The 26,049-nt window shown below is 47.5% G+C and overlaps 1 protein-coding gene across 9 annotated transcripts in view; it reads right to left on the bottom strand.

The window, feature by feature from the left end:
• EYA3 (EYA transcriptional coactivator and phosphatase 3) overlaps positions 1-26,049 on the bottom strand; it is a 2,553,793-nt gene that overhangs the window by 305,382 nt on the left and 2,222,362 nt on the right. For all 9 annotated transcript variants that reach the window (XM_069623074.1, XM_069623072.1, XM_069623073.1 and 6 more), the window contains one exon: positions 25,059-25,173. In XM_069623074.1, coding sequence (XP_069479175.1) covers positions 25,059-25,173 — 115 coding nt within the window. The remainder of the gene's footprint in view (positions 1-25,058; positions 25,174-26,049) is intronic.

Raw genomic sequence — 26,049 nt, 5'->3', positions numbered from 1 at the left:
AGGGAGAGAAAAGGCAGAATAGGAAAATCACAGAGTACCAACACTTTTAAGAACCCACAGCAAGTCAAGAAAGGCAGTGTCTACTGTAGAGCAAAAAGTTCATAGGCAGGCCCACTCTTGGAGAGAGCAAGGCAGAATCTGCCCAAGATCACACAGTGGAAATGCACTCAGTCACCCCAGGATAGAGAGTCAAGGATTTTACGGGACACCTTGGACAGTCTGTTGCAAGGGAGACCAGGCGGGACACAGTACCTGAAATGGTGAGAAAGCTCCAGCGGGGGCAGTTGTACCTGGCAGCGGGTGCAAGTCGGGGCTTCGTCCAGGGGAAGAGAAGATATCGATGTGGAGGAAAGCTGGAGGTCGTTGCACTGCCAGGGAAGAAACCAGCTGCAGAGTTTCTAGGTTAAAAGGTACGACCCTTTTATTCGCAGTAGTGGTGAAGTGTGACTATCCGGCCGCCGGGGTGCTTGGCACGGGCCATTCGACCATGAGACGATCCAGGAAGGTGAAAAAGGCAAACTTGTTGGTCCCACCAGCTCAAAGGGAAGAAGACTCTCCTGGAAGAAGATCTCCTCTGTCGTCGGGAAAGTGGTGAGTTTCGTACAGCAGGGCTCCTCCGTTGGTGTCATTCTTGTAGATGGCCCAGCTTCTCCCCTCTTCGGATTCTTTAGGTCCTGTGGCGACTTCTGAAGTTCCAGTCCCCAATGCCCTGCTTTTATGCAGAAAACCCCCATTCATCAGCCTAGCTGTCAATCAAACATGCTAAGTGGTGAGCCGGGCGGCTCACCACTGGGCCAATCACACAAGAGTGCGACTTGAGTTGCCGAGGCAACTCAGTCCAGGGTGCCTAATCCCCCCCTCCCATACATCCTGTAGACCCAGACAGAGTGGCACCACTTTTGGAGGCTTCTGTGCAGAAGCCCGCCAAAAGTGGAACAAAGGGCTCGACTTCGGTTAGGGTTTCAGAGGCAAACACAAACGCCATTTTAAAATCCGAGTCCTGGCAAAAAGACCCAACCAGGGAATAAATATTAAATAAATAACCCGATGGTATCTTTAACATTGCACCAAAAAGTGGTGCGTTTAAAATGAGTGGGAAAATCCCACAGAAAATATTCTGGTGGAATATTTCACGTGGTATCCACTGCCACCAGCCAGAAACTCGACAAGGGGGGACTGGACAGTGCCCCCTTGGAAAACTGACCCAGGAGCAATCAAATTACCCCTACCAGTACTTCCACAATATGATGGTTTGTACTGGTTCTGTTCACAATTTGAGACTAGTAAAGTCAATGGTGACTTCATATGCCTTGGGAGACAGTAGTCAGTCCCAGGGTATGGAGTCTATGTTTGGGGGCCACTATGACACCCCGTGTTACTGCACCGAGGGTGCTGTGTAACACTTACCAAAAACACATGAAGCCCTATGGAGTAAAAGACCCCATAGCCCATAAAACACATGACAAAGTCAAAGGACATTCTCAAACCATGCCCAAGAGTGGGATAAAAAGAGTCTCACTCTTAGCAGGAGAACTAATTAAACCCCAAAAATCCAACAAAGCTGCTGGGGGACTAACTAGGTCTGGGAAAGTAGCCTTTTCAGAGAATTCTCACTAACAGTCTCAGTGTATTTCCATTTCTAAAACCATAGATGGACTTGCTGTGGCGGGTTTTATTAAATCACTAGACTTGTATGCCCCTTCCTTATGATCAACCCATATTATTTGAATATCATTGACTGTACCGTGTATCTATATAAAATTATGAATTTTACTGAAATGGTACCAAAATTTGTCCATACGCAGAGGGAAGCTTGACTTTTAAAAATTATCTTTTAAATATATCAAATCTTAGCTTTGCACTGATTTTTTACGCTTTTTTAATGTTTCCTATTTTAGAACAAGGATCTTGGGGCTGTAATGTATCTTTAATGAAATTGTATTTGTAATGTATGTTCTTGTATGCTCTTCTGATATTGATGTTTTGATATTGATGTTCTTTTTTTCTCACTCAATGTATTTGTAAAGGTTTATGTAAACCATAAATAAAAAAAAATAAAAGATGCCCAAGAGTGCACCTCCCAATCATAGCATAATTTCACTATCCCGCACTCTCCCTGCCACACTCCGCTCAGCCAGCCTAACAGCCATCCTTATAGGCCTCAATATAATGGCCTCTACGCCTCCCCACATATTCCCAGCACACCTCACCCAGCGCCCGGCACTAAATTCACATGCCGCAGCACCAGAATACAACATCACACAGTCTCGGCCACCTAGTCTAGCCACCAGACTCCGCAATCTCAAATCGATCACTTCCTAGGTATTTACTCTGCTCACCCACACCCATCACGACTAGAAACACCAGATTAGGCACCCGCACTGCACCACTACCCCATACTAAGATGTGCATAGGCACTGCCCCTCTCCCCCCACCACCACAACATGCCTCTACACTACTTCGAACTAAGCCCCTCACTACCACACATGACAACAAGCACACTTCACCCCATACTAGTACAAACAAAAACATCAAAGGCAGACAACACCCCCCTCTTAAATGTGCACTACTGAATGACGCTCCCTACCTGCACATGCCCTCGAGATAAATGATCTGCTATCCACACTTAATCTGGACTTACTTTGCATCACTGAATCCTGGCTCAATGATACCTTGTGCCCAGCCATCGCACTAGCCCTACACACAGGCTACACCATCCTTAGGCAAGATAGATGTGATAAGATTGGAGGGGAGTCGCCCTTATCCACAAAGACTCACTATCCATAGGATTAACAGACCATAGGATATCAGCATTACCATCCCATGTACTATCAGCCAAGTTTACGCTCTCCCCCAATAATCTAATCAACATCCAGATCCTATACAGACCTCCCGGACTCCCAGCTGACTTCCAAGAGCACCTCTGCAACAACATTAAAAAGTCCTCCAAAATCGTTCTATTAAGAGACTTAAATTTAGGATACAATGATCCGAAGGATAAATTCGCCACAACCCTAGCTAAAGAACTCCCAAGGAGTCCTCATCCCCACTCTCTCCAAAGGCCACACCCTTGACTGGGTCATGGATGACAACTGTGCCTCCAAAATTACCTCAAACACCGCCCTTCCATGGACGGACCACACATGCATTGAATTCCTCATCCCTACCAGCCCTAGACCTAAGACTCTCACTCACGCACCACCTGCCTCAATAAGAAGTTCTAAAAAACTCAATGCAGACAACTTGCGTCCCCACCTTAAAAGCCCCTGCCTAGCAACACCTTTCTTTCAGGACCCAAATATACTATCAGCTATCTTCAATGATACTCTCACCAATTCCATAAACTATAGCCCTACTTGAAAGCAAGAAGGAAAAAAAATTATTTCACTGCAACTCTTGGTTCTCAGAAGAACTCCAAACCCTCTGAGCTCAAAAGCGTCAGTCGCTTAAAAACTGGCAAACGGATCCGAGTGATCTAAATAAGAGCCTCTTCAAACAAATAGCCCTCCAATTTAAAAAAGCCATTTTAGCAGCAAAATCCAATTCCTTCAATGATAGTATCTCAAAGGCAAACTTCCAAGCTAAAGAACTATTCACAATCTTTAATGAATTAGCCACTCCTCCGGCTACCGCTGACGAGATGACTAAAGACAAAGCCTGGTGTGCCAGCATTCAGTCTGCCATGCTCAACAAAATAAAACTCCTCCAGAACAAAATCCAAAACCACTGCAAAGCCCTCCCAAACCAAAAAACCACCCGCCCTACACAAGACAAGCGTAGTAATCTCAATCACGCTCAATTCTCCTTCAGAGACGTCATTGAACCCAAGGTCCTTAATCTCATCAAAAACCTCAAACCATCCCTCTGCAAAGCAGACATTTGCCCTCCCAAAACATCAAGGAATGCGCCAATGACCTAGCACCCCTAATTACTGCCTTCATTAACGCATCTTTCCAAACATGAACTGTCCCAAACAATCTCAAGGAAGCCTGGGTGCGGCCACTACTACAAATTGCCACACTTGACCCAGCACAACCCAACAACTACAGCCGATAACGACAGTCCCTTTCCTCCTAAAAATCCTGGCCAAAGCAGCTCACATCTGGCTTCCGTGTCGGGCATGGAACAGAATACGCTTTATTAGACCTAAAAAAATCAAATCTCACAGATCATGGACAAAGGCAAACCTGCCTTGCTCCTCCTCCTCGATCTATCAGCTGCTTTTGACCTGGTAGATCACCAAACCCTCACCACCCATCTCACCCATGCAGCCCATTTCTGTAATCAAGCAGCATCCTGGACCACTTCCTTCCTTGAAGGAAGAGCCATGAAGGTCTACTCCGACACAGCTAACGCAGATCCTACCACTATAAACTGTGGTGTCCCCCAAGGATCTTGTACAGCCCTCAGCCTCTATAACCTCTTCACAAAACCCCTCTTCGACCTACTTGACTCCATGGGTGTTGCATATACAAACTATGGAGACGACACTCAAGTACTTTTACCCCTATCTGGACTCCCTCACCAAGACGCCACGGCCCTTCACAACATCTATGCCACTATCCAAGCTTGGATGGCAATCAATGGCCTCTGTCTTAATAGGGAGAAAAATTATCATCCTGGGACAGACAAATACATTATCGAAACTAAGCCCCCAATACAACAACTTCAACATACACAACTCAACCATCTCCTTATCATCCTCTCAAGACTCTAGGTGTTCATATTGATGCATCAGCGCCATAGCCTCTGCATCAGCGTTCAGCACCAAACACATCAATGCCATTAAACCCTACTTATCCACCCCCAACCACTTGGCCATAGCTAGAGCAACTATAGGAGCCAAACCCGATTTTTGCAACACCCTCCTAGCTGGCACCTCAGCCAAAACATTCACAGACTGCAAACCACACAAAACAATGCCCTCAGAGCCGCCTGCGCTTCCCTAGAAGAGACCATATATCCCACGCCAGACGTGAAGCTCGGTGGCTCCAGGTCAAAGACCGTATTACTCTGAGAATCCTCACCATCACTCACAGATGCATCAACAAAACTGCTCCAGCATACCTATCTGAAGCATTATCAAGGACCACATCCACTCGCCCCATCAGAGCTCAGTACACCGACCAGCTACACATACCACGCATAAAGAGAGCAACAGACGCATAAAGAGAGCCACAGCAGGAAGTATAGGCTTCACCTATATTGCACCGAAACTCTGGAATTCACTCCCTGCACCCTTAGAGCTGAAACTTCCATCTCTGTCTTCCGCAACAACCTCAAGGCCAATCTCCTCAACTAGCAAGTGGAGGACTGCCTCCTCCACTTCTGCCATGTATATTGTAATATAACACAAATGTAAGATAACTATATTGTAACCTGTATATATACTGCTAATGACTATGGGCCTCATTACACGGTAGGCGGTGAACCATGGCGCTATTAGCGCCATGGTTCATGTCGGTAAAATACCACCACTGCCTTGGTGGAAAGGGGAATTACCGCCCCATTCCAATGTTGGCGGGGCGGTAATTCCCCCTTTCACCATTGCCCTTCCCCATTCCCATTTTTGCCCCATATGGCTCTATGGGAATGGGGAAGCCGCAAATTGCGGTACCATTATTAGCTCCACTGGTCCCTTTGCGGGTTGGTTTTTAACGCCTGCAAAAAGGAGGCGTTAAATTCCCCAACCCGCAAAGGGACCTCGTAGTAAGGCGGTAAGGATTTACCGGAATTGGTAAAATACAAGTACCGGTAAACCCTTACCGCCTACCCTGTAATGAGGCCCTATGTAACTATGTTGCAACCTGTATATATATTGCTAATGACCATGTAATTAAGTAACTAAGCTTTGTACTGCAACAAGTGCCACGATGTCCTTGGGCTGTTGTGCGCTACATAAATACGAATAAAACAAACAAAACAATTATGACTACACGTGACAGTACAAATTCACCTTCGGTACAAGCCTGTACTACACAGTTAAAGTGGTAGCAGTAGCAGAGCAGCCAGACTTATTTCAAGAGTAAGTATACAGATAGTTACACAAAGGACAGCAATTACTATGATTCAGGCAAACACTGACTCAAGGTTTTCAAGTAAAAGAATATACATTTATTTCACTCTTCAGTTGTATCACATTACACTATTATAAGCAGTTCAAAAATCACTCTTAATACACCACACCACACCCCTTAAATTCCAGACAAGTTAAGCTCACAAAATGAAGTGGGAGCAAAATGGCACTTCAGCAATTTAAATGGGTGGGAAAGATAAAGTTATTCGAAATTAGATAAAACCAACAGGTAAGTACTCAGGGCAATTGAGCAAGAGGAACTACAGTGATTGAATCAGGTAGAAAAGGCTTCGGGCCAAAGTCAATGGGTCAAAAGTCTTTTGCTCAAGATCACACAGTTCAGGGAGTTTGCGGTAAAGTTCGTGGCACAAATTCTGGGCGAGGTTGGTTGATAGAAAAGTTAGCTCAAAGAAGAGCAGGGCAAGCCCTCGGATTGGAGAAAGATTTCAAACACTTTCACCGCGGTTGAACGAAACGGACAACCGTATTTGCACAGTACCTTAAAACAGAGAAGGAGCTGTAGCTGAGGCGGACGTTCCTAATGGTTCCTGCAGGCTCACGGTTCCTGAAGCGACTGTCGGACTGACACGATGTAGGAAGACTGGAGGGTCCTGCGCCACCCAGGGAAGAAGCCAGCAGCAGAGCAAAACAACGAATAAAAGGTGTGCTCCTTAAAACCCAAGCAGGGTCCGACCTTCATGGCTATCCGGCCCACTGTAGCTCTGTACAGCGAATTCGACCAGAGGAGGGGTCCTGGCTTGCAGTTTGGGCGAACTGGTTGGTCCCACCAGCTCAAAGGACAAAGTTTCCTGGAGGATCTTCTCTGTCATCGGATTCTGAAGATTCAGACATGCAGCAGGGCTTCACCGGCCGGTTCAGTCATTGTAGGGGTCCTCTTCTGTCAGCTCCTCGTTGGTTCTTTCATTCCAGTGGCGACTCTGCCTTTCCAGTCCCAGGGACCTGCTTTTTATGCAGTTTTCCCCCATTCATACAGCCTGGCTGTCAATCACACAGCAGGGTGGCTGTCCTGGCAAGGACAGCCCCCCTCAGCCAATCAAACAGGAGTGCGATTTGGGTTACCAAGGGAACCCATGGCAGGGGTGCGAAGATCCCTCCCTCACATACTGCCTACCTAGACTTTAGGAGCCTTAAGGAGGGCTTCTGTGCAGAAGCCTGTGAAAAGACAGCAAACAAAGGAATCATCCCCAGTTTGGCACGCAGAGAAAAACACAAGAAAGACTTTGACAAAAAGAAATGGCCAATAAACCCAGCCGGAGCCAAAATAATATGTATTTGGTCAAGCGGGTTTATGTTTGAGGCTAATATAACAGCCTAAAACAATACCATGGTTATGTAAGATAACCGCGGTAGAAAAGTTAGGGTAGATACCACTGCCACCAGCCAAGTCTTGATGTAAAGGGGGCGAAACAATCCTCCAAGAGACAGACAAAAAGGGATCGGAATTAACTCTTTCCAATACTCCATGTAAGAAGGGGTGTACTGGGTCTGTGGTATGAAGACTAAAATAAAGTTAATGGCAACTTTACCTTTTCTGGGGGACAGTAGTCAGCCCCAGAAAATGGAGTCAGTGGGAAGTCTAAAATATAACCCTGTGTTACTGCACTGAGGGTGCTGTGTAACACGCATGAAAAATATGAAATGCAGTATTTCACAAAGCCATTTTCACCTGTCATTTTAAGGGCATATTCCAGAAATGTTATTCTCTCTTGTTTGGGGAGGGAAGATTGCATTCAACTCTAGACATCGTCTTTAATTCCTAAATACCTGCCGATTAATGATATCTGTGTAGGATTGCTCATTTGTACCTTAAAGAACTGTGCAGGGGGAAATATTACCCTAAACGCTATCTGTTCACAAACCAAAACTGTTCTTTTTCCTGTGTTTTCTGTTCTGCATTATTTTAAGTGAATTCAATTGCTTTACTTATTTTTATTGAATTGTACTGTCGCTGCTTGGTGACTGCTGAGATATATATATATATATATATATATATATATATATATATATATATATGATACATTACTCACCGTAATCGTATTTCTGATGCTTGTATCTGCTTAGATTCACATGCTGTGCATAGGCCGACATCTAGTGGAAGCTGCGGAGTATTACAGTTTGTTTTTCCAAACTCGAAAATGGGCGTCGACACAGGCGTGCCAGTAATACTATCCCTAGTGTGACGTCCACTGTACCAAAGATCCCTCACGCGTCTAGGGTCCTCAGATTGTATTTTTTCTGACATGAGGAAGCATGAGGAGTAGCGTGAGTACAGATAATCCAAGCAGATAGACAGAAAGGTAAGACTACAAGCAATCATGCGCCTTCTCTCGGAGGGGAGGATGGGTGGGTCGCATGTGAATCTAAGCAGATACAAGCATCAGAAATACGATTACGGTGAGTAATGTATCCCTTCTGAGGCTTGTGGAATCTGCTTAGATCACATGCTGTGCATAGATTAGCGAGCAGTACCAGCAGAAGGAGGTGGGATGTGAGAAGGGTCATGAGCAAACAGGTGTCTTAGAACCGCTTGTCCCACTTGTGTATCTGTCTTGGAATGAGTGTCAATGCAGTAATGCTGAGTAAAAGTGTGAATAGAGCTCCAAGTAGCTGCTTTGCAAATGGTGTCGAGGGGAACATTTGCAATGAAAGCCAGAGTGGCTCCAATGCCTCTAGTAGAATGGGCCCTTGGCGTAAAAGGCAGAGTTTTATCAGAAAGAGAGTAACACAGCTGTATACAGTTGATAATCCACTTCGAGATCGCGCCTTTAGAGACGCGATCCCCCTCTCTGCCCGTAGCTACGGAGACAAACAGTTGATCTGTTTTCCTTAGCGGTCTGGTTTTATTTACATAGTAGAGGACCGCCCTACGCACATCAAGGGTGTGTAGTTTCACCTCAGCTGAGCTTTGCGGGTTCTGGAAGAAAGCCGGAAGCTCGATGGACTGGTTTACATGGAATTTAGATATACATTTAGGTGAGAACCTAGGGTGTGTGCGTAAAACCAGTTTGTCTTTGTGGTTAGTAAAGAAAGGATCCTGCACTGACAGAGCCTGAATTTCACTGACCCTTCTTATAGAGGTAATAGCTAATAAGAAGGCAGTTTTATAAGTCAGGTGTTTGAGACTACTTTTATGCATGGGTTCGAAAGGGGGGCCCATGAGCTTAGCTAGCACCACATTGAGGTCCCATCCTGGCGGTGGGTTCGAAATAGGAGGGTGAAGTCTCTTTACTTCCTCCATGAAGGCTTTAACTACTGGTACTTTCCACCACGATACTTTGTTATGGGATGTGGTGTAAGCCGAGAGGGCTGCCAGGTGTACCTTCAGAGAGTTAAAAACCAAACCTGCGTCCAGCAGGTGGAGCATGTATGTTACAACGTTGGAAGGAGTGCAATCAACTGGGTTGATTTGTTTATTCTGGCACCAAATAACAAATCTCTTCCACTTGTCAAAGTAACAGTGCCTTGTGTTTGGTTTCCTGGATTCCTTTAGGATGTCCATACACCTCTGTGGTAATTTGAGATGCCCAAACTCTATGACCTCAGGAGCCATGCTGCCAGGTTCATTGAGTTGGGTTCCTGGTGCACTGTTTGACCTTGTTGCTGGGACAGTAGGTTGTACCAGGCTGGGAGTTTGATGGGTTCGCACACCGCCATCCTGCGTAGGTGTGGAAACCATGGTTGTCTCGCCCACATGGGAGCAACTAGGATGAGCGTCATCGATTCCTTGTTCATCTTGTACACCACCTTCCTGATGAGGAGTCGGTGGAAAAGCGTACGCAAACATCCCTGACCAGTTCATCCACAGGGCGTTCCCTTGGGAGTCTGGCTGGGGGAACCTGGATGCAAATCCTGGGCATTGTTTGTTTTCGCTTGTGGCGAATAGGTCTATAGTGGGGAAACCCCACTGAGAGAAGAGATCTTCTACGATATCTCTGTGAAGGACCCATTCGTGTTCTTCTGGGAGGGAGTCTCTGCTTAGGGAATCCGCTAGGGAATTGAGCTCCCCTGGAACATGTTGTGATGACAGGAAGATGTTTCGTCTGAGTGCCCATATCCAGATTTTTTGGGCAAGCTTGGACAGACTTGGCGAACGAGTCCCTCCTTGTTTGTTCAGATAGAACATGGCTGTCGTGCTGTCCGTCCGGATTTGCACCGACAAGTTTAGCAGATGGGGCTCGAACGCCCGAAGCACTCGGAATACTGCCAGAAGCTCTAGCAGGTTGATGTGGTTCTTGGCTACTGAGTGAGACCAGAGACCCTGAGCTGTGTGGTGGAGAAGGTGAGCTCCCCACCCAGTCAGGCATGCATCTGTAGTTACCACTGCCTGTACTTCGGGATCGTAAAAGGGTTTTCCCCTTGCGAGATTTTCTCTTGTCCACCAGTGTAAACTCTGTACGAGTGTTGGCGAAACGACCACTAGATCGTCCCACTGACCACTTGCCTGAGACAACTGTTTCGCCAACCATTCCTGCATGGGACGCATGCGCAGACGCGCGTGGGGGACCAGGTAAATGCATGACGCCATCATGCCCAGTAACCGCATTGCTTTGCGTACCGTTATTTGTTGACCTGACTGATAATGCGGAATTTGCAGTAGTATATTCCGAATTCTCTCTTCCGAAGGGAAGGTCAACCCTTTCTGAGTATCTAGGATTGCTCCTAGGAACTGTTTTGAGGTGCTTGGCACCAGACCTGACTTCTTCTCGTTGATAGAGAAGCCTAATTCGTGGAGGAGGTCGATAGTCCTCTGAATGTTTGACCTGCAAATTCCCGGGGTTTCCCCCGTTATGAGCCAGTCGTCCAGATAAGGGTACACTGGGATTGCCTCCCTGCGTAGGTGTGCAGCTGCCACCGCCAGTACCTTGGTGAATACCCTTGGTGCTGAAGCTATCCCGAAGGGCAGTACCTTGAATTGGTAGTGGCGACTGTCCACCTTGAAGCGCAAGTATTTTCTGTGCGCCAGGAGCATGGAAATATGAAAATAAGCATCTTTCATATCCAAGGTTGCCATGTAATCCCCCTTTTTTAGGAGGGGGATTACCTCTTGTAGCGTGGTCATATGGAATTTTTGGGGCTTGACATACTTGTTGGCAGGCCGTAAATCCAATACTGGGCGCATTGTCAAATCTTTCTTTGGCACAAGGAAGTAAGTTGAATAGATACCTTTGTTTACCTGGTGTCCTGGGACGAGTTCTATCGCGTCCTTTTCTAGCAGAATGGCGATCTCCTCGAGAAGGATCTTCTGATGTTCTAAGGAGTGTATTCTTTGTCGTGGAGGGTGGTTCCGGGGACGCTGCAGTAATTCTATACAATATCCTGTGGACACTGTTGACAGCACCCATCTGTCTGAGGTGATCCCTTCCCAAGCCTGGGTGAAGTTGGAAATGCGTCCCCCTACTGGGGTTGCGTGAGAAGGGACCCTGAACTGAGCGTCACTGCTTTGGTGGAGGCGTGCCACCTCCCTTGTTGGGGCTGCCTCTGCCTCTTCCACGACCTCTCTTGTTACCCCTGGCGTAACTTTGGGTAGACTGCTGGTTGTTGTTCCATTGTGTACCCTGTCCTTGGGCATAGTTGCCTCTTTGTGAATTTTGGCCGCGTGGGCGACGAAAATTACTGTTCCTCCTCTGGTTAGGGGGTTTGTTGGTAAGTTGGCCAAGGGATTTGAGAGTCTCGTATTCGTCCTTGGCATTTTTAAGTGCGTCTTCGACCGCTTTCCCAAACAAAAGATCGGGTTCCACCGGCTTGTCTATTAATGAAGCCTGGGTTTCTGTTTTGAACCCCGACTGCCGTAACCACGCATGTCTCTTGATAACAGTACCTTCTGCTATCAATCTTCCTGCGTTGTCCGCGGCATCGAAAGTTGCTTTTAATATGCAACCAGACACGGCTCTCCCTTCTGCCGAGATCCGAGCCAACTGGCCCTTTAACGGTTCAGGAGCAGAGGCTATGAGCGCCGCGACCTCTTCCCATTGATGGCAGTTGTAACTTGCCAACAGGGTGGTGGAGTTAGCAATCCTTGCTTGGTAGGCGGACGTTGAGGCTACCTTCCTGCCAAACCCGTACAGTTTTTTGCTCTCCTTGTCGGGAGGAGCTTCTGACGATAAGGGTGTCCCAGCCCTCTTCCGAGTGTTGGTAACCACTAGGGAGTCTGGTTTAAGATGTCCTCTTATATAAAGAGGGTCAGACTGGGCTGCCCGAAAAAGTTTTTCAACTCTGGGGTTGACGGCTCTGGTGAGGTTAGGATTCACCAGGGATGGATCTATTCTACGTTGGATGGATTTAAGGATAGGGATGGTGTGAGCGACCGGCCTCCTCTCTCCCACCAACTCTTCTGCGAAGTCCCTTTCCTCCTGTACATCGTGGGTGTCGATGTGAAAATGTTCTGCTGCGCGAGCGAGAACTTCATTAAGGAGGGGCTGGTTATCAACTGGCGAGTCGGTAACTGGGGCTTCGCTCTCTACCGGGGAATCAACTCTGTAAATTTCCTGTTCATCTTCTACCTCCTCCAGGTCCTCATCATCCGCATAGTATTCAGTCCCGGTTTGTTCCTCCATAATTTCAAACTCCTGGTCCCCTTCAGGGAAAGGCTGTCCTTGGTATCTGGGGTGTGGAGTAGAGTATGGAGTAGAATAATGCTGCACCTCTAAGGGTTCAGCTCTTTCGAACCGGGCCTTTTTACTTAGGGGGATAGGATCAGAGGAGCCTGAGGGTGTGGCCTCTTGAGGGTCATACGAAAGGAAATGTTCTGGGTTTTTGTCATAAAAATCAGCTAAGGAAGACATCCTTGACATGACCCCGTCTATGTCTTCACTGGACCATTCTTTGGAACAGGGTATGACTTTAGTTGGCAACTTAGAGGACTTATCAAGGGTGCCCTTTCTGGATGTTGATGTCCCAGTAGATTTATGTTTGTCTGTCTGCTTAGGGTGGAAGGATGGTCTTACAGGAGTGGGAGGCTGTGCTTTCCGCTGTTTCCCCCCCTCCCCGTGCGTGGAAAAATGTTTTCCCTGCCCCTTGGAGGCCCCAGAGACTTTCGACGCCTGGCGTCGGGAGAGGTATCTGTGTGTTTCGAGCGTGGGGCCTCGCTGGTGTTAACTGCGGCCTCGGTCTCCTGGAGCGCGGCCTGGGGGTGGAAGTCGTCTTTGTCTTCCGACGATCGAACTTCCGTTAATCTAGGGAGCGAGGCACTCTTGGCAAGAGTGGATGATTGCCTTGCGTCATGAGGCGATCTCGATCGAGAGCGCCCAGAGGACACCGAGTCGGACCGTTCTATTTGTGCCTCTTTCCGAGAAGTCGACGTCGTCGAGTCTCGGTTGGACTTAGTGTGCTTTGTGTGTGTAGGGTGTGGAGCGCTTGCGTCGCCGGGGGTCTTCCCCATAGCCGCCCTGCCGGACAACCTTCCGAGGTCGGGGACCTGCGCTCGGCAGTCTTTCGACGCCGTAATGCCCTCGCCGTCCGAAAGTACGGCGTCGCTGCCATTGCTGAAGGTGCCCTCCGCCGCCATGGCCGCCTGCCTGGCGTGGTGGGCCCAACGCTTTGTCGAACGGTCCTTAAGTGTCTTAGGCTTAAACCTACTACACGCTCTGCAGTTCGCTTCGGGGTGGTCCCTCGGCAAGCAGAGATTGCACGTGGCGTGCCTGTCGACCCAAGGGTATTTGCGGTTGCACTTGGGGCAGAATTGGAAAGGGGTACCCTCCATACGCACCTTGAGGCAGCGGGCTGGTAAGTGTAGGAAATATATAAGGTGTACCTATATATACTAGGCCCGGGCCGAGGCCAGCGGCCTTCCGAGGCCCAGATCCGTCGTGCAGCAGCCGACGGTCGATGTCTTCTCCAGCCGTCGTCGAGGGTCGAGGTTGGGGTGGGGAAGTATGTCAATAAATAATTTTAAACTTCAATAATTAGCAAAAGTATGGCTAAGGCCAGGGGACTCCGCAAGATGCTTCCGACCAGTATGGTGGAAAAAAACAATCTGAGGACCCTAGACGCGTGAGTGATCTTGGGTACAGTGGACGTCACACTAGGGATAGTATTACTGGCACGCCTGTGTCGACGCCCATTTTCGAGTTTCGAAAAACAAACTGTAATACTCCGCAGCTTCCACTAGATGTCGGCCTATGCACAGCATGTGATCTAAGCAGATTCCACAAGCCTCAGAAATATATATATATATATATATATATATATATAAATGTATGAGTGATTTGAATATTAAAATAAATAAATCTTTTCCTTTACAAACTAGCCTGATTCTTGGTTCAGTGTGACCTGGGGGTATTTTGAGACGGTGTGATATGAGTGGTATATCATTCAGAATATTTAATTTATAGACACAAATAAATAAGGGTTTCATTGCGCCCTACATGCTAGAAGAGACCTGGGTGTGTGCCTGATTGAAATCCTTAACATACTGTGAATCACAACAATTTCCCATAGCGACGATGAAGCTGGCTTAGCACATGTTGTAGTGTGACCATTAGAAGGTTTGTGACCCTGTTAATTTTAAATTTCTGGTAAGAATTCAGGAATGGGACCCATCTTGTACCATAATTCCCTGTTGTAATCCAACAGAATTGCCAAAGATTGGGCTGCCTTAATCGGAATGGCAGCAGTGACACGATCCATTTTACAAGAGGGGTTAGCTGAGTGCTTGCGAGTAGCTACAGACTCTGGACCGGGGTGTGCATGGAAATCGAATACCTTTGATGCTTTAGACATAATGGTGTGAAAATTATAAGTTACTCACCGTAGAGACTAACGTACTCTTAGTGCCCTTTCCTCCATACTGCATGGGCGTCCCTTCCAAGGGACGGGAGAGGGAACATTTTTCACCAGAAAAACCCTTCCCCTTTAAATTTAGAGGCACGAGGGGTGTGGCCCTGGGAGCATGCGCTGCCCTGACTCCGCCCTCTGGCGCCACACCTCAGTCCCCATTGAAGCGTCAACAATAGGATTTAACATTGCCTAATGACACCTGTATTATTAGGGGGGGGGAGGATGGTGGGACGTATGGAGGAAAGGGGACTAAGAGTACATTAGTCCCTACGGTGAGTAACTTATAATTACTCTTACGTCCCGTCCCCTTTCCTCCATACTGCATGGGCGATTACAACTGAATGTAGCCCAGGGTGGAGAGGAGACCCTCCTTAAGCAAATAGGTTCCTGAGAACCGCCTGTCCGAAAGCTGCATTATATCTAGAGCCGGCATCCAAACAGTAATTCTTGCAGAACGCCGAGGGAGTGGCCCAAGTGGCCCCCTGCTTATGACCTGCCAAGGGACATGGCGCTGGAATGCGATGGTTGTTGCCTTACTCCTGACTCCGTGGGCATGCATGTTGGCTGGAAGCGGTTTGTGCTGGCCCTTGTACACTTCCTTGATGGCCAAGACCATCCAGTGGAATATGGAGGCCCGATAGCCTGGTCTTGAGTGACAAACAGGGCGTCCGATTTGCAGAAGCCCTTGGTCCTGTCCAAGAAAAATTTCAGTGCACGCCTGACATCCAGGCAGTGCAGCACCCTCTGTGCTTCGTCCTTGGGATCAGGAAAGAACGTAGGAAGGACTATTTACTCGTTCAAGTGGAAAGCAGACGGCACCTTGGGCAGAAATGCCGGGTGTGTCTGCAAGACTACTTTGTCCGTGTGAAAGGTCGTATATCGTTCCGAGGCAACCAGCGCCTGTATTTTCCTGACTCTACGCCGAGGTGAGGCCGACTAGCAAGGCCGTCTTGATGGGGACCAGCCTGATATCCGAGGACGCCATTGGCTCAAACGGTTTGTGAGCCAGGGCGCCCAAGACTATGTTGAGGTTCCACACTGAGTACAGCGTCTTGACGGGCGAGTAGAGCCTTGCAAGCTCCTTCAAATGTTTGACGATAGGATTGAAGGAGGAGAAGATCCCCCTCCTCCGAGTTCCTGCTAGCCCCTATGGCTGCTCCGTACGTACAGCAGGTGTCCACCTGCACACCCGAGTGGCCACGGTGCGCAGAGAAAGAGAGCACGTCGTCCAAAGAACATGCCAGAGGGTCGCGTTTCTAAGAGTCTTCCCAGTGGCAGAATCTGGTCCATTTACTTTTATACTATGGCCTGGTAGCCTTGCTCCTTGCGCCCTGTATGATTTCCAGATTAGCCTGTGAGAGGCTGAGGTGCTGCAGCATTACCTGCTCAGGTACCACACTGTGAGGGTTAGTTTCTGTGGCGCGGGGTGGATGGCCCTGCCCCATTGCTGCACCAGAAGATGGGCTGAACCTATCGGGAGGTGAATCGGAGGCACCTCCGAGAGGCTGAGCAGCTCTGAAAACCATGGCTTGGCTGGCCACCATGCAGCTATTAGAATGATGTTGAGTTGGCGAGACTCCTTGATCTTGCAAATCACTCTGTCAATCAGCGGAGTGGGCGGGAAGGCGTAAGCCTTCATACTGTTCCTCTGAAGCCGAAATGCGTCACCCAAGAAGCCGGGGCCCTGTCCCTGCCAGGAGGCAAACTGAGGGCACTTCTTGTTGTGCCAGGTGGCAAAGAGATCCACCTGGGGATGATTCCACCTGTTGAAGATCTCCTGAATGACAAGGTCGTTTAGCTGCCATTCGTAATTGTCCGCTCCCAACCCGCTGAGCCTTTCCGCCTCCAGGTTGGCTTCCCCCGGGAAGTTGACTGCCGTGAGGTAATGTCGTTTTCGAGGGCCCACTCCCACATGCCGATTGCCAGTCTGCACAGAGGAGGGGGTCTGGTGCCTCCCTGCTTGTTGACGTAGTACATGCTGGTCGAGTTGTCTGTCGGGATGAGGACAACCTTGCCCCTGAGAAGTTGTAGGAATGCTCTGAGCGCTAGCCAGATGGAGGTCAGCTCTAACCAATTCATGCAGTATTCCTGCTCCTGTCGAGTCCAGGTGCCGTGGACCGAGAGATGGTCCAGGGTGGCTCCCCAGCCCTCGAGCTTGGAGTCCGTGGTGATGGTGGCCTGTAGGGTGGGCAGACGAAAGGGCTTGCCTGTCTGTACGTTGCAGTCCCTGGACCACCATGTGAGGTCCAGGTGGAGAGATGGAGGAACGTTGATCCTCTCGGATTGAGAGCCCCGCTCCTGGTTCCATGAGGCCGCGAAGTGCAGCTGAATCCTCCTCATCCTCATGTGTGGGACAGCTAATAGGACCACCGCCAAGAGACCCAGGAGATGCTGGTACCACCAAGCCGAGGTCACCCTCTGCTGAGGAAGTGGGCGGTGGCCCTCTTCATGGCCGAGATCTTGTCATCCGACGGAAATATCTTCTCAGAGCACGTGTCCCAGATAATACCCAAGAATGTCAGAGTCTGCGTGGGCTGCAGCTGCGACTTCTTGAGATTGAGCAAGAAGCCCAGATCGTGCAGCGTGTTCATAAGGGCATGGGAAGAGTGGTGAACCGCTTACGGAGATGTAGCCTTAATGATCCAGTCGTCCAGGTATGGGTAGATGTGGAGGCCCTGCGCTCTGAGGAAGGCAGCCACTGTATTCATGAGCCTGGTAAAGACTCTGAGGGCCAAGCTGAGGGCAAAAGGAAGGACTTTGTATTGAAAAGGGTAGCCCATGATCCTGAACCGAAGGAAAGAATGATGGGGCTGCCAAATAGGGATGTGTAGGTACGGGTCTTTCAGATCCAGGGAGCACATGCAGTCTCGCTTATACTGGGTAGGCGGTACCCCGTGGATACTACGGAGAGGATCCAGGGGTCCGCAAAAATTCTGGCACCAGAAATGTACATGTAGAGCAAGCCTGCCCCCCACTAAAGACACGTGGCCCCGATGGGACGTTTCATGCCTTCTTTCCCTCGAAGGCTGGCACAGAGGAGGGGACTGGAAAAAGCCCTTACTCGCCCCCCCCTTTTTGTTGCTTGCACCGGTTCTGAGACGGTGAGCGGTCAGGATGCCTGGATCTCTGTTCCTGGAATCTGCGGATCCCTCCGTATGTACACCCCCTGTTGGAGCGCTGCAGTGACTGGGTGTATGACTTGGTCGTTGGTTTTTGTCAAGATGGATAAAGACTTGGCAGTTTGTGAGCTGTTTTTCTTCTTGTCCAGCTCTTCGTCTGTGGAGGAGTGGAAGAGGTACCCCTCCCTCGAACAGAAGATTTAATATGCGTTCCTGGACATCCATGTTGAATTTCTTTGCCCGGAGCCAGGCTGTCCTTATGTCCGTGGCAATACAGATGGCACGGCCAGAGATGTCAATGTGGGTCCACGGTGGATTCCATGAGGTCCTGCGCTACCAGCTTGGCCTCACCGAGTCCCGCCTTAGAACGTGACTGGCTGTGTGTAGGGAGTTCGGGGAGGAAGTCTGCAATTTCCCGCCATAACTTTTGCCCGTAGCCCCTCGGCCATATTGCCGGTACAAGGGCAGAGCTCCTCGGATGACAATCCGGTAGAACAACACCACCACCAGGAGGAGGATCCAAGTATCCCTTGGCCCAAAGGCTGGTAGCTGCAGCATTGTCGGTGCACGTGCTGGTACAAGGACCTGAACGGTCCCTCCCACACAGGAGAGCTATTGGGAAGGAGTATCCTTTGCAGGGTGCGATGGACAATAGCGGCCCTACCTTGGGCCTGGCTAAGTGTTTCACAAAGTTCCTGAGGTCCTATGGAGGCGACTTCTGGAAGAGCTCCCTCCACCTGGCTAGTCTGTCCTTCAGCGATTTCGATGACAAGCTTGCCAACTGTGGTCTGGGCCAAGGCAACGTAGGCAGAGGGCGTGGGGGAAGTTGGGAAGAGCCTGTTGCAGGATGGACACCTGCTGATCCCTGTGAAGTCGATGCGCCGGGGAGGAGCGTGATGCCTGAGGACAGAGTACCTAAATAATAAGACAGACAAAAAAGAAGACAAGAGAAGTATCCATGCATGGAATTACATGACCGAAGCCAAACCCAGGAGCGCTGGTGAATTCGACCCGTTCCTATCGACGCGGAAAAGGGGACTGAGGTGTGGTGCCAGGGGGCAGAGTCATGGCAGCGCATGCTCCCAGGACCACACCCCAAGCGTCTCTAAATTTAAAGGGGAAGAAGGTTTTTTTCTGGTGAAAAAGGTACTGTCTCCGGTCCCTTTGAAGGGATGCCCATGCAGTATGGAGGAAAGGAGACGGGACGTAAGAGTAAGTACCATTCTCATCGGGTGGAATTCCTGGCTGGCAGACCATCAGGTTCACATCGGTAGGGATTAAGTTGTCAAATTCATCCGCTGTTTTTCTTATTTTTTTTTATTGGTTTCAAAGAAACCTTTAAAAAACAGTAAAGTACAAAAAAAAAACCTGAATTGCAACACAGCGAAGACGCCTACACAAATCCTCTAAATGACGACATCAAATACCATAGTTTCTGTCAAGTACAGTAATTGTCACATCAAGGGTAACACGGTACCTTAAACGACTTGTTTGCCATTTAGGAAGGGGGGTCAAATTCGGCTAGGCGGCTTTTCAAGTCTTTCAAGAATGTTACTAGCCCAAACGTGAGTTTTCGCTCTGACCCATTAAACATGGATTTCCACCAATCATCGTCAGAAAAGGAACAAGTTACTTACCTGTAACTGTTCTCCCGCTTGGGTCTGGCATGGATTCACATGCTCATGAATATTCCCCGTCATCAGGCTGGGAATCCTCGGTAAAGAAAAAATCAGTTTCAGTTTCGTTTCTGAACTGTCTTTCTACTAGTAACCAATCACTGGTCTCTGGGTCATACTGCCCCCAGCCAATGACTGCCCTCTACCTAAGCCCCTCCTCTTGCAGCCATCTTCAGATTTGGTAGCACGTACAGTGGCAGTAAGACGAAGAGAAGAGCCGCAGAGGGGTAGGAGGGAGGGTATGACCCAGAGACCAGTGATTGGTTGTGTTAGGGAGAATTCTTATTCAATGGCTAATTTCCCTTACCTAGTGAGTCCCTCAGCAGCTTTGCTGGATTTCTGGAGTTAATTTTCCCACTCTTACCGGTGTTTTGCCATATATATTTCATCTGTTTTTGCGATTGTGGGCTCTGGAGTATACCACTTCAGTAGCCTCCTTCCTTTGTGTGGTACACAGCACCTTCAGTGCAGTGACACAGGGTTCTCTTTTAGACTTCCCACCGACTCCATTTCTGGGGCTGACTACTGTCCCCAGTAAAGGGTAAAGTTGCCATTAACTAGTCATTTAACCACAGATCCAGTACACCCCATCTTACATGGTATACTGGAAGGGGTTAATCCTGAGCCCTTTTTATCTTTACCTCCTAGAGCATTTTGTTTCACATTTAGACTTGGCTGGTGGCAGTGATATCTACCCTAACTTTTCTACCGCGATTATACTATATAAACGTGGTATTGTTTCAGGCTACTATATTAGCCTCGAACTTAAACCCGCTTGACCAAATACTTATTCTTTTGGTTACGGTCGCGTTTATTTGCCATTTCTTTTTGTTAAAGTCCTTCTTGGGTTTTACTTTGCGCTGCAAACCGGGTTTGCCTTCTCTGTTCACTGTCTTTTGGCAGGCTTCTGCCAAGAAGCCCTCCTCTAGGCACCTGGGTGTCTAGGTGGGCTGAATGTGAGGGAGGGGTGTAGTCACCCCTGCACAGGGTATCCTAGGAAAGCCAAGTCACACTTTGCCATGATTGGCTGAGGTGGTTGTCCGAGCCGATGGACAGCCCCTCTGTCTGAATGGGGGATTTTCGCATAAAAGGTAGGTCTCTTGGGCTAGAAGTGAGAGTCGCCACTGGAACTACATGGAACCGAAGAGAAGCAGAGAAGAAGTCGGCTGCTGGAACTACCCCTACCTGGTGAAGCCCTGCTGCAGTCCTAAACTATCTACCCTTTGACGACCCGAGAACGTCCAGTCCAGTGTCTTCTTCCCTTGAGCCTGGTGGGGATAACCAGCTCATCCTCTACAGCCAGAGGATCCTCTTCGTGGTCGAAATCGATGCACACTGCTGTAATGGTCCGGATAGCCATCTGAAGAGCCTCTCCTGTTTTTAAGGAGCGCACCTTTTATTCACTGTCGCTGCTGCCGGCTTCAGCCCTGTGTGGTGCAGACCCCTCCAGACGTCCTCCTTCATACCAAAGCTCCAGGAACCGCAGTTCTGCAGGAAACTACCAGGAACACCTGCTGTGGAGGAATTAGGGTGAATCCCTTTTCTTCATCTTCAAGGCTTGCCCTTGTCTTCCCTCCTTCTTATAACTTTTGCTTAATCTGTTGACAATATCTAAGTACTCCTGGCTACGTTGAATCGTGAACTATCCGACTGTGTGATCCTCGACAACAGGAACCCGGTTCCACTTGACACTGGCTCCAGCCTATTGACTCTTGAATTTCTGTCTAAAAGTGTTCTCTGGTTCTGTCTGCCTTGACAAAAGTATTGCCTATGATTTTTGCCCCCAACTCTCTCTAGGTTTCTCAGGTGCTACGTGTGTTTTTGCCCGGTGACATTTCTTGCCGCGGATACGCGTTTCTTTAGTAAGACCGAACTGTCAAAAAGCGATTGCAAGTATATTCCCGGTAACGTCTTTGTTTCACAACACCGGTCCGCTCAAACTTAGGGTAGTTACCTTGAAGTTATAGCGTACAAAGTTAATTGGTTAGTTGTAGTATATTTTACGTGTGGTTTTGAATAAGAAGTGTTGTGTTGATAACAAACAGTTTACAAATAAATGTACTTCTATTTTTTAGCTGAAACCTTCAGTCAGTGTTTGCTTGAGTCACAGTAATTGTGGTCCCTTTGTGTAATCTCCGCTACTGCTCATATACTCTTGAGATAAGCCTGGCTGCTCTGCTACTGCTACCACTTTAACATAGTAGTACAGGCTTGTACCAAAGGTAAAACTTGTAGTGCCACCTGTAGTCTTAATTGTGTGTAGTGGTCCCTAAGGTCACTTACAGGTTTTTAGGAGAAAGCCAGTTCAGAAATTGAACTGAAACTGATTTTTTCTTTACAGAGGATTCCCAGCCTAACGACGGGGAATATTCATGAGCATGTGAATCCATGCCAGACCCCATGCTGGAGAAGGAGAGGTATTCCTCCTCTTCTGTGGAAAATATCCCTTCCAGACCCTCAAAATATGTGTCGACGATATGCTTCAGGATTTCTTCGGGAGATACCCGAGAGGGACCAGAAATAGTTGGTAGGACACATGGAGCCAGCATAAGCAAGGGACGCTTATATCAACCAGAACAGGTTGTTAATGTGGAAGCAGGTGCAATTGTAGAAGGTATCGTTGGTGTGGCCGATGCAGATGATATGGTCGATGAGACTGCCATTCACAGGGCCGTTGTTGATGGTGTGGTGGAGTCTTAGGTCTAGGGGGTAGATGACGAGCTGCTTGTGGACGCTGAAGGGGTAGAAGTTTTGCTAGATGCTGAACGCCTTGTGTCTGCAGACGAAGTAGTCATTGCGACCGTGGACACTGGACGCTTATGTGTGGGGTATGCTCCCAGGTATTGGAACTCTTTCCAGATAACAGATATACACATTCAAAAAAGCTGAAATGTTGTCTCTTTTCCTTTTAAGTGTGTGATCTTAATTACCACCCTCCACCCCTCCTATCAAAACCCATCAAGGGACCCATTCTGTCTACTGACTTCAAAGTACATTTTACTGCACAAGTCCCTATCAAGTTATTTCTTTTAATTTACATAGCATTTCAATTTGCTACTTGATTACTTTCATTTTAATTTGTTTTGATTTTAATCTTTGCATTTGTACTCTGCTGGTTTCCTTATTTAGAAGTTAACATTATATTTTTTATAAGAAACTATATGAAACTGTCCATGGATATACACTTCTATAGCTAATAGTTCTTGTGTGTGAGCGATTCTTATGTATTGTGTTATTTTATGGTATGTTCATATCTGCTTTTTCCTTGAAGACTGCTACTATTATGTTGCTCTGTCCATTTTCTTGATCTTTAAATATTTATACAACCTGGGAATTAAATCATGAAATGTCTACTTACTTACCTGACTCAACCCCTCCTTCACATCTTACTCCTTATACCTTTTCAATAGTACTTGTACGTAAGCAATATTATATATATATTTGGCTTTGTCGTCTGCAACCTACATCTTTTGACCTTTTAAAACACACGCTCTATCAAAGGGATGACATGGTCAATCATACCTACACCATACTTCGGACAGCAGAACATCGAGCCACTCATGCATCAAGACTATACATTTACAATTAATTTTATTTTCAGCTCTCCAGTCATTCTTTTGCACACATTTCAATCGCCCTTCCGTTCTTACTACCCTCCTTTCTTTACCTCGTCTATTTGTATGCCACCATTTTCTTCAAACAGACTAAAGTCTTGTGATCCTTGGGAGAGGACACATTAAGCTTTAAGACTTGAACAAGGACACATACTTTGAGACCACTATGGGGGCGGTTTGGTGCAGTACAAAATCCCAATAATGAATTAATAAATTATACAATTGTTCTTCATGGAGTGAAGTGAATTATTCATCCGATACAATTATAATTGTTCTTTTATAACAAGCTTAATACCAATGAGTGGTTTTTAAGAGCGGGATCGGGATTCGAACTTGTGTTGCAGTGTGTTGACTTGCTTCCAAGACAAACGTGTTGCCGCTGAACTATCCTTCCTCCCCAATGTGTCCTTATGGTTACCTGTGCAAACTGGCACATCCTTTAATTAGATATGGGTGTACATTGCAAGGCACAACATGCAATCTAAGACAGACAAGATCATATAGCCTATCCTCTCAAGAGTGTCTATTGAGGATCCAAGCCCAATGTTAAACTCAAATCTATTCCTCCCTGGTCTGTGGCTTTTGCAAGGGCTCTGTGGACATGTATTTTCTTGTGTGTATGAATGGTAGGGCTTTGCAGCTGCCCCAACTTGCTCCTCCTTAAACTTCAACAGCAGATATGCAATACGATGACCCCCACCAGTTGCAAACTCGTGACTGCTGTACTATGCTGCAGTGGTGGAAATTACTTCTTTGGGCAGTCCCTCTCCTGCCAAAGTCTCCTCTATGGATGTTGGCCTCCTGAAATGAGCTATCCAATCAGTAATAGTTGAAAACTAGTCTGAATCTGTGTACGATAGTCTTGGTAAGGCTGCTCAAACCCAAGTATCCAAACAATTTCATCCAGCAGGGACTTCATATCCCTGCAAAGATAATCCTCAGATGTTCACCAAGCTCAGTCTCCTGCCCTTACCAGTGTATAACTCTCAGCCTTGCTCCTCCTGAGTCTGTTCACCCAGAGCTGGCACGGTTTGGGGGATAGGGGGGTTGGAGGTGTCAGAGATTAACTGTTCCTTGTGCTACGTCCAAGCACAGAGGCAGGGAATCTCATGGTGAACGGCAAGCTTCCTCAGTCCGGTCGGGGCCCCAAACACACTGGAGCCAATCGATGCCATGTCTCACCTCCACTCGTCAATCCACCACCTTTCCTCCTTATAGTTGTGCTTCTCCACGATACTCGATAGGAGAGGCGAGAAGGCTTTGCCTCTCACTCCAGAATCTTGCGAAAGGACATGGCTATCCAACTACCCACACATCAGTCTAACCCCCCCCCCACCCCACAGTATACTGCTTTTAGGCTCCACTCTAGTGATCAGATAGCTGATGCAAATGGCATTTTGAGAGAGGCAGAACTCTCATCTAAAATGCCATAGAAGTTTGTCAAGAAATTGCAGCAGCTGTGATTATTTTGCCTTCGCTTTCTAATCTAATGTTTTTTCTGTGCATAGATTTTGGCAGATTGTTTGGGGGTTAGGCCAGAGCTCATATCTTCATTCTCTGGCCACAAGCCGTGCCCCATGACCCACAATGGGCAAAGAAACTTGTTTTAGTCATCTTTTCAAACCATAATTATCTATCATTCCCCACATCATGCGGTACACAGAAACCGTCAAATAAACATTAGTACCATCTTTTCATTGCTTGTTTCATGTACATGTCCTAAGGCTGATTAAATGTAAAAAGAATTTTAAACAACTTCTGTAACTAGCATTCTTACCTCGATTGTATGAGTAGCAAACACTTTAAAGCAGTTCCTAGCCATGCGTCAGTTAAAGTTTCTATATCTGATCTCAATCTTTGCAATGTATCCCTTCTTTGAGGACTGAGAAGACCTGTGAAACAAGTCATAAAAACAGTGGTCAACTGTAATTTTGGACCATGCCAGAATGAAAAGAGGAAATACTTTCAAAATTTACAAAACGTATTAAAAAAGGCAAACTTTTATTTTTGTCCAGGTGATGTCAACATTTTCTTTTGAAGCAGTGCTTTGTTAAATACTAGTCAACATGTGTCATCTTCTCGATATTCGGACCTTGCTGCATATTATTAATTCACAGTTGATTTTTAAGGAACCACCTGTGAAACAGTCACTTCTTGGTGCCACAAGTTTGGACCGGAATGCTGAACTTCACAGCTTTGTAATATTCAGGTAAGATCATGGCCAAAGGGGATAACAACAAATTACTTACCCCAGATAACGCTCTTTGTGATGGATGTTGTTCCGACTGATTCCTCATCTTTGATATATGTTCTGCTTTGCAGAACTCCCAAACTTTCTCTCCCAACAGGGGTTGGTGTGCGGCCCAGCGTCCAAGATCCTTGCGTTGGCTTCTGGAACAGACGGGAAATCAGAAAAAAAGCATGCACAGCACCTCTTGATATCAGTTGTCATTTTTCACCCAAAACAGACCTGTTAGGAATTAAAGTAAAACAGAACAGACCCTTAAATTGTTAAAAGAGTCATTATAGTGCCATAGGATGAAGGTTGGGATGACAGTGAGGAATCTGTGGGAGGAACATCCATCAGAAAGAACTTTACCAGGGGTCAGTAATTTGTTCTTCTAAATGATTGTGTCCTCCCACAGATTTCTCAACTTAGATAGACTCTGCAGAAAAACATCACAGACGAGGGAAGGAGAGAACTCTGCTGCAATTATGTCACAACAAGTTGGAGGACAGCACTGCCAAAATGAGACTCATTGGCAGGT

The sequence above is a fragment of the Ambystoma mexicanum genome, chromosome 11 (assembly GCF_040938575.1).
Source record: "Ambystoma mexicanum isolate Mex_15411 chromosome 11, UKY_AmexF1_1, whole genome shotgun sequence".
In the NCBI taxonomy this organism is placed as follows: Eukaryota; Metazoa; Chordata; class Amphibia; order Caudata; family Ambystomatidae; genus Ambystoma; species Ambystoma mexicanum.
The sequence above is the reverse complement of the archived record's forward strand: the minus strand, read 5'-3'. Positions and strand labels throughout refer to the sequence as shown.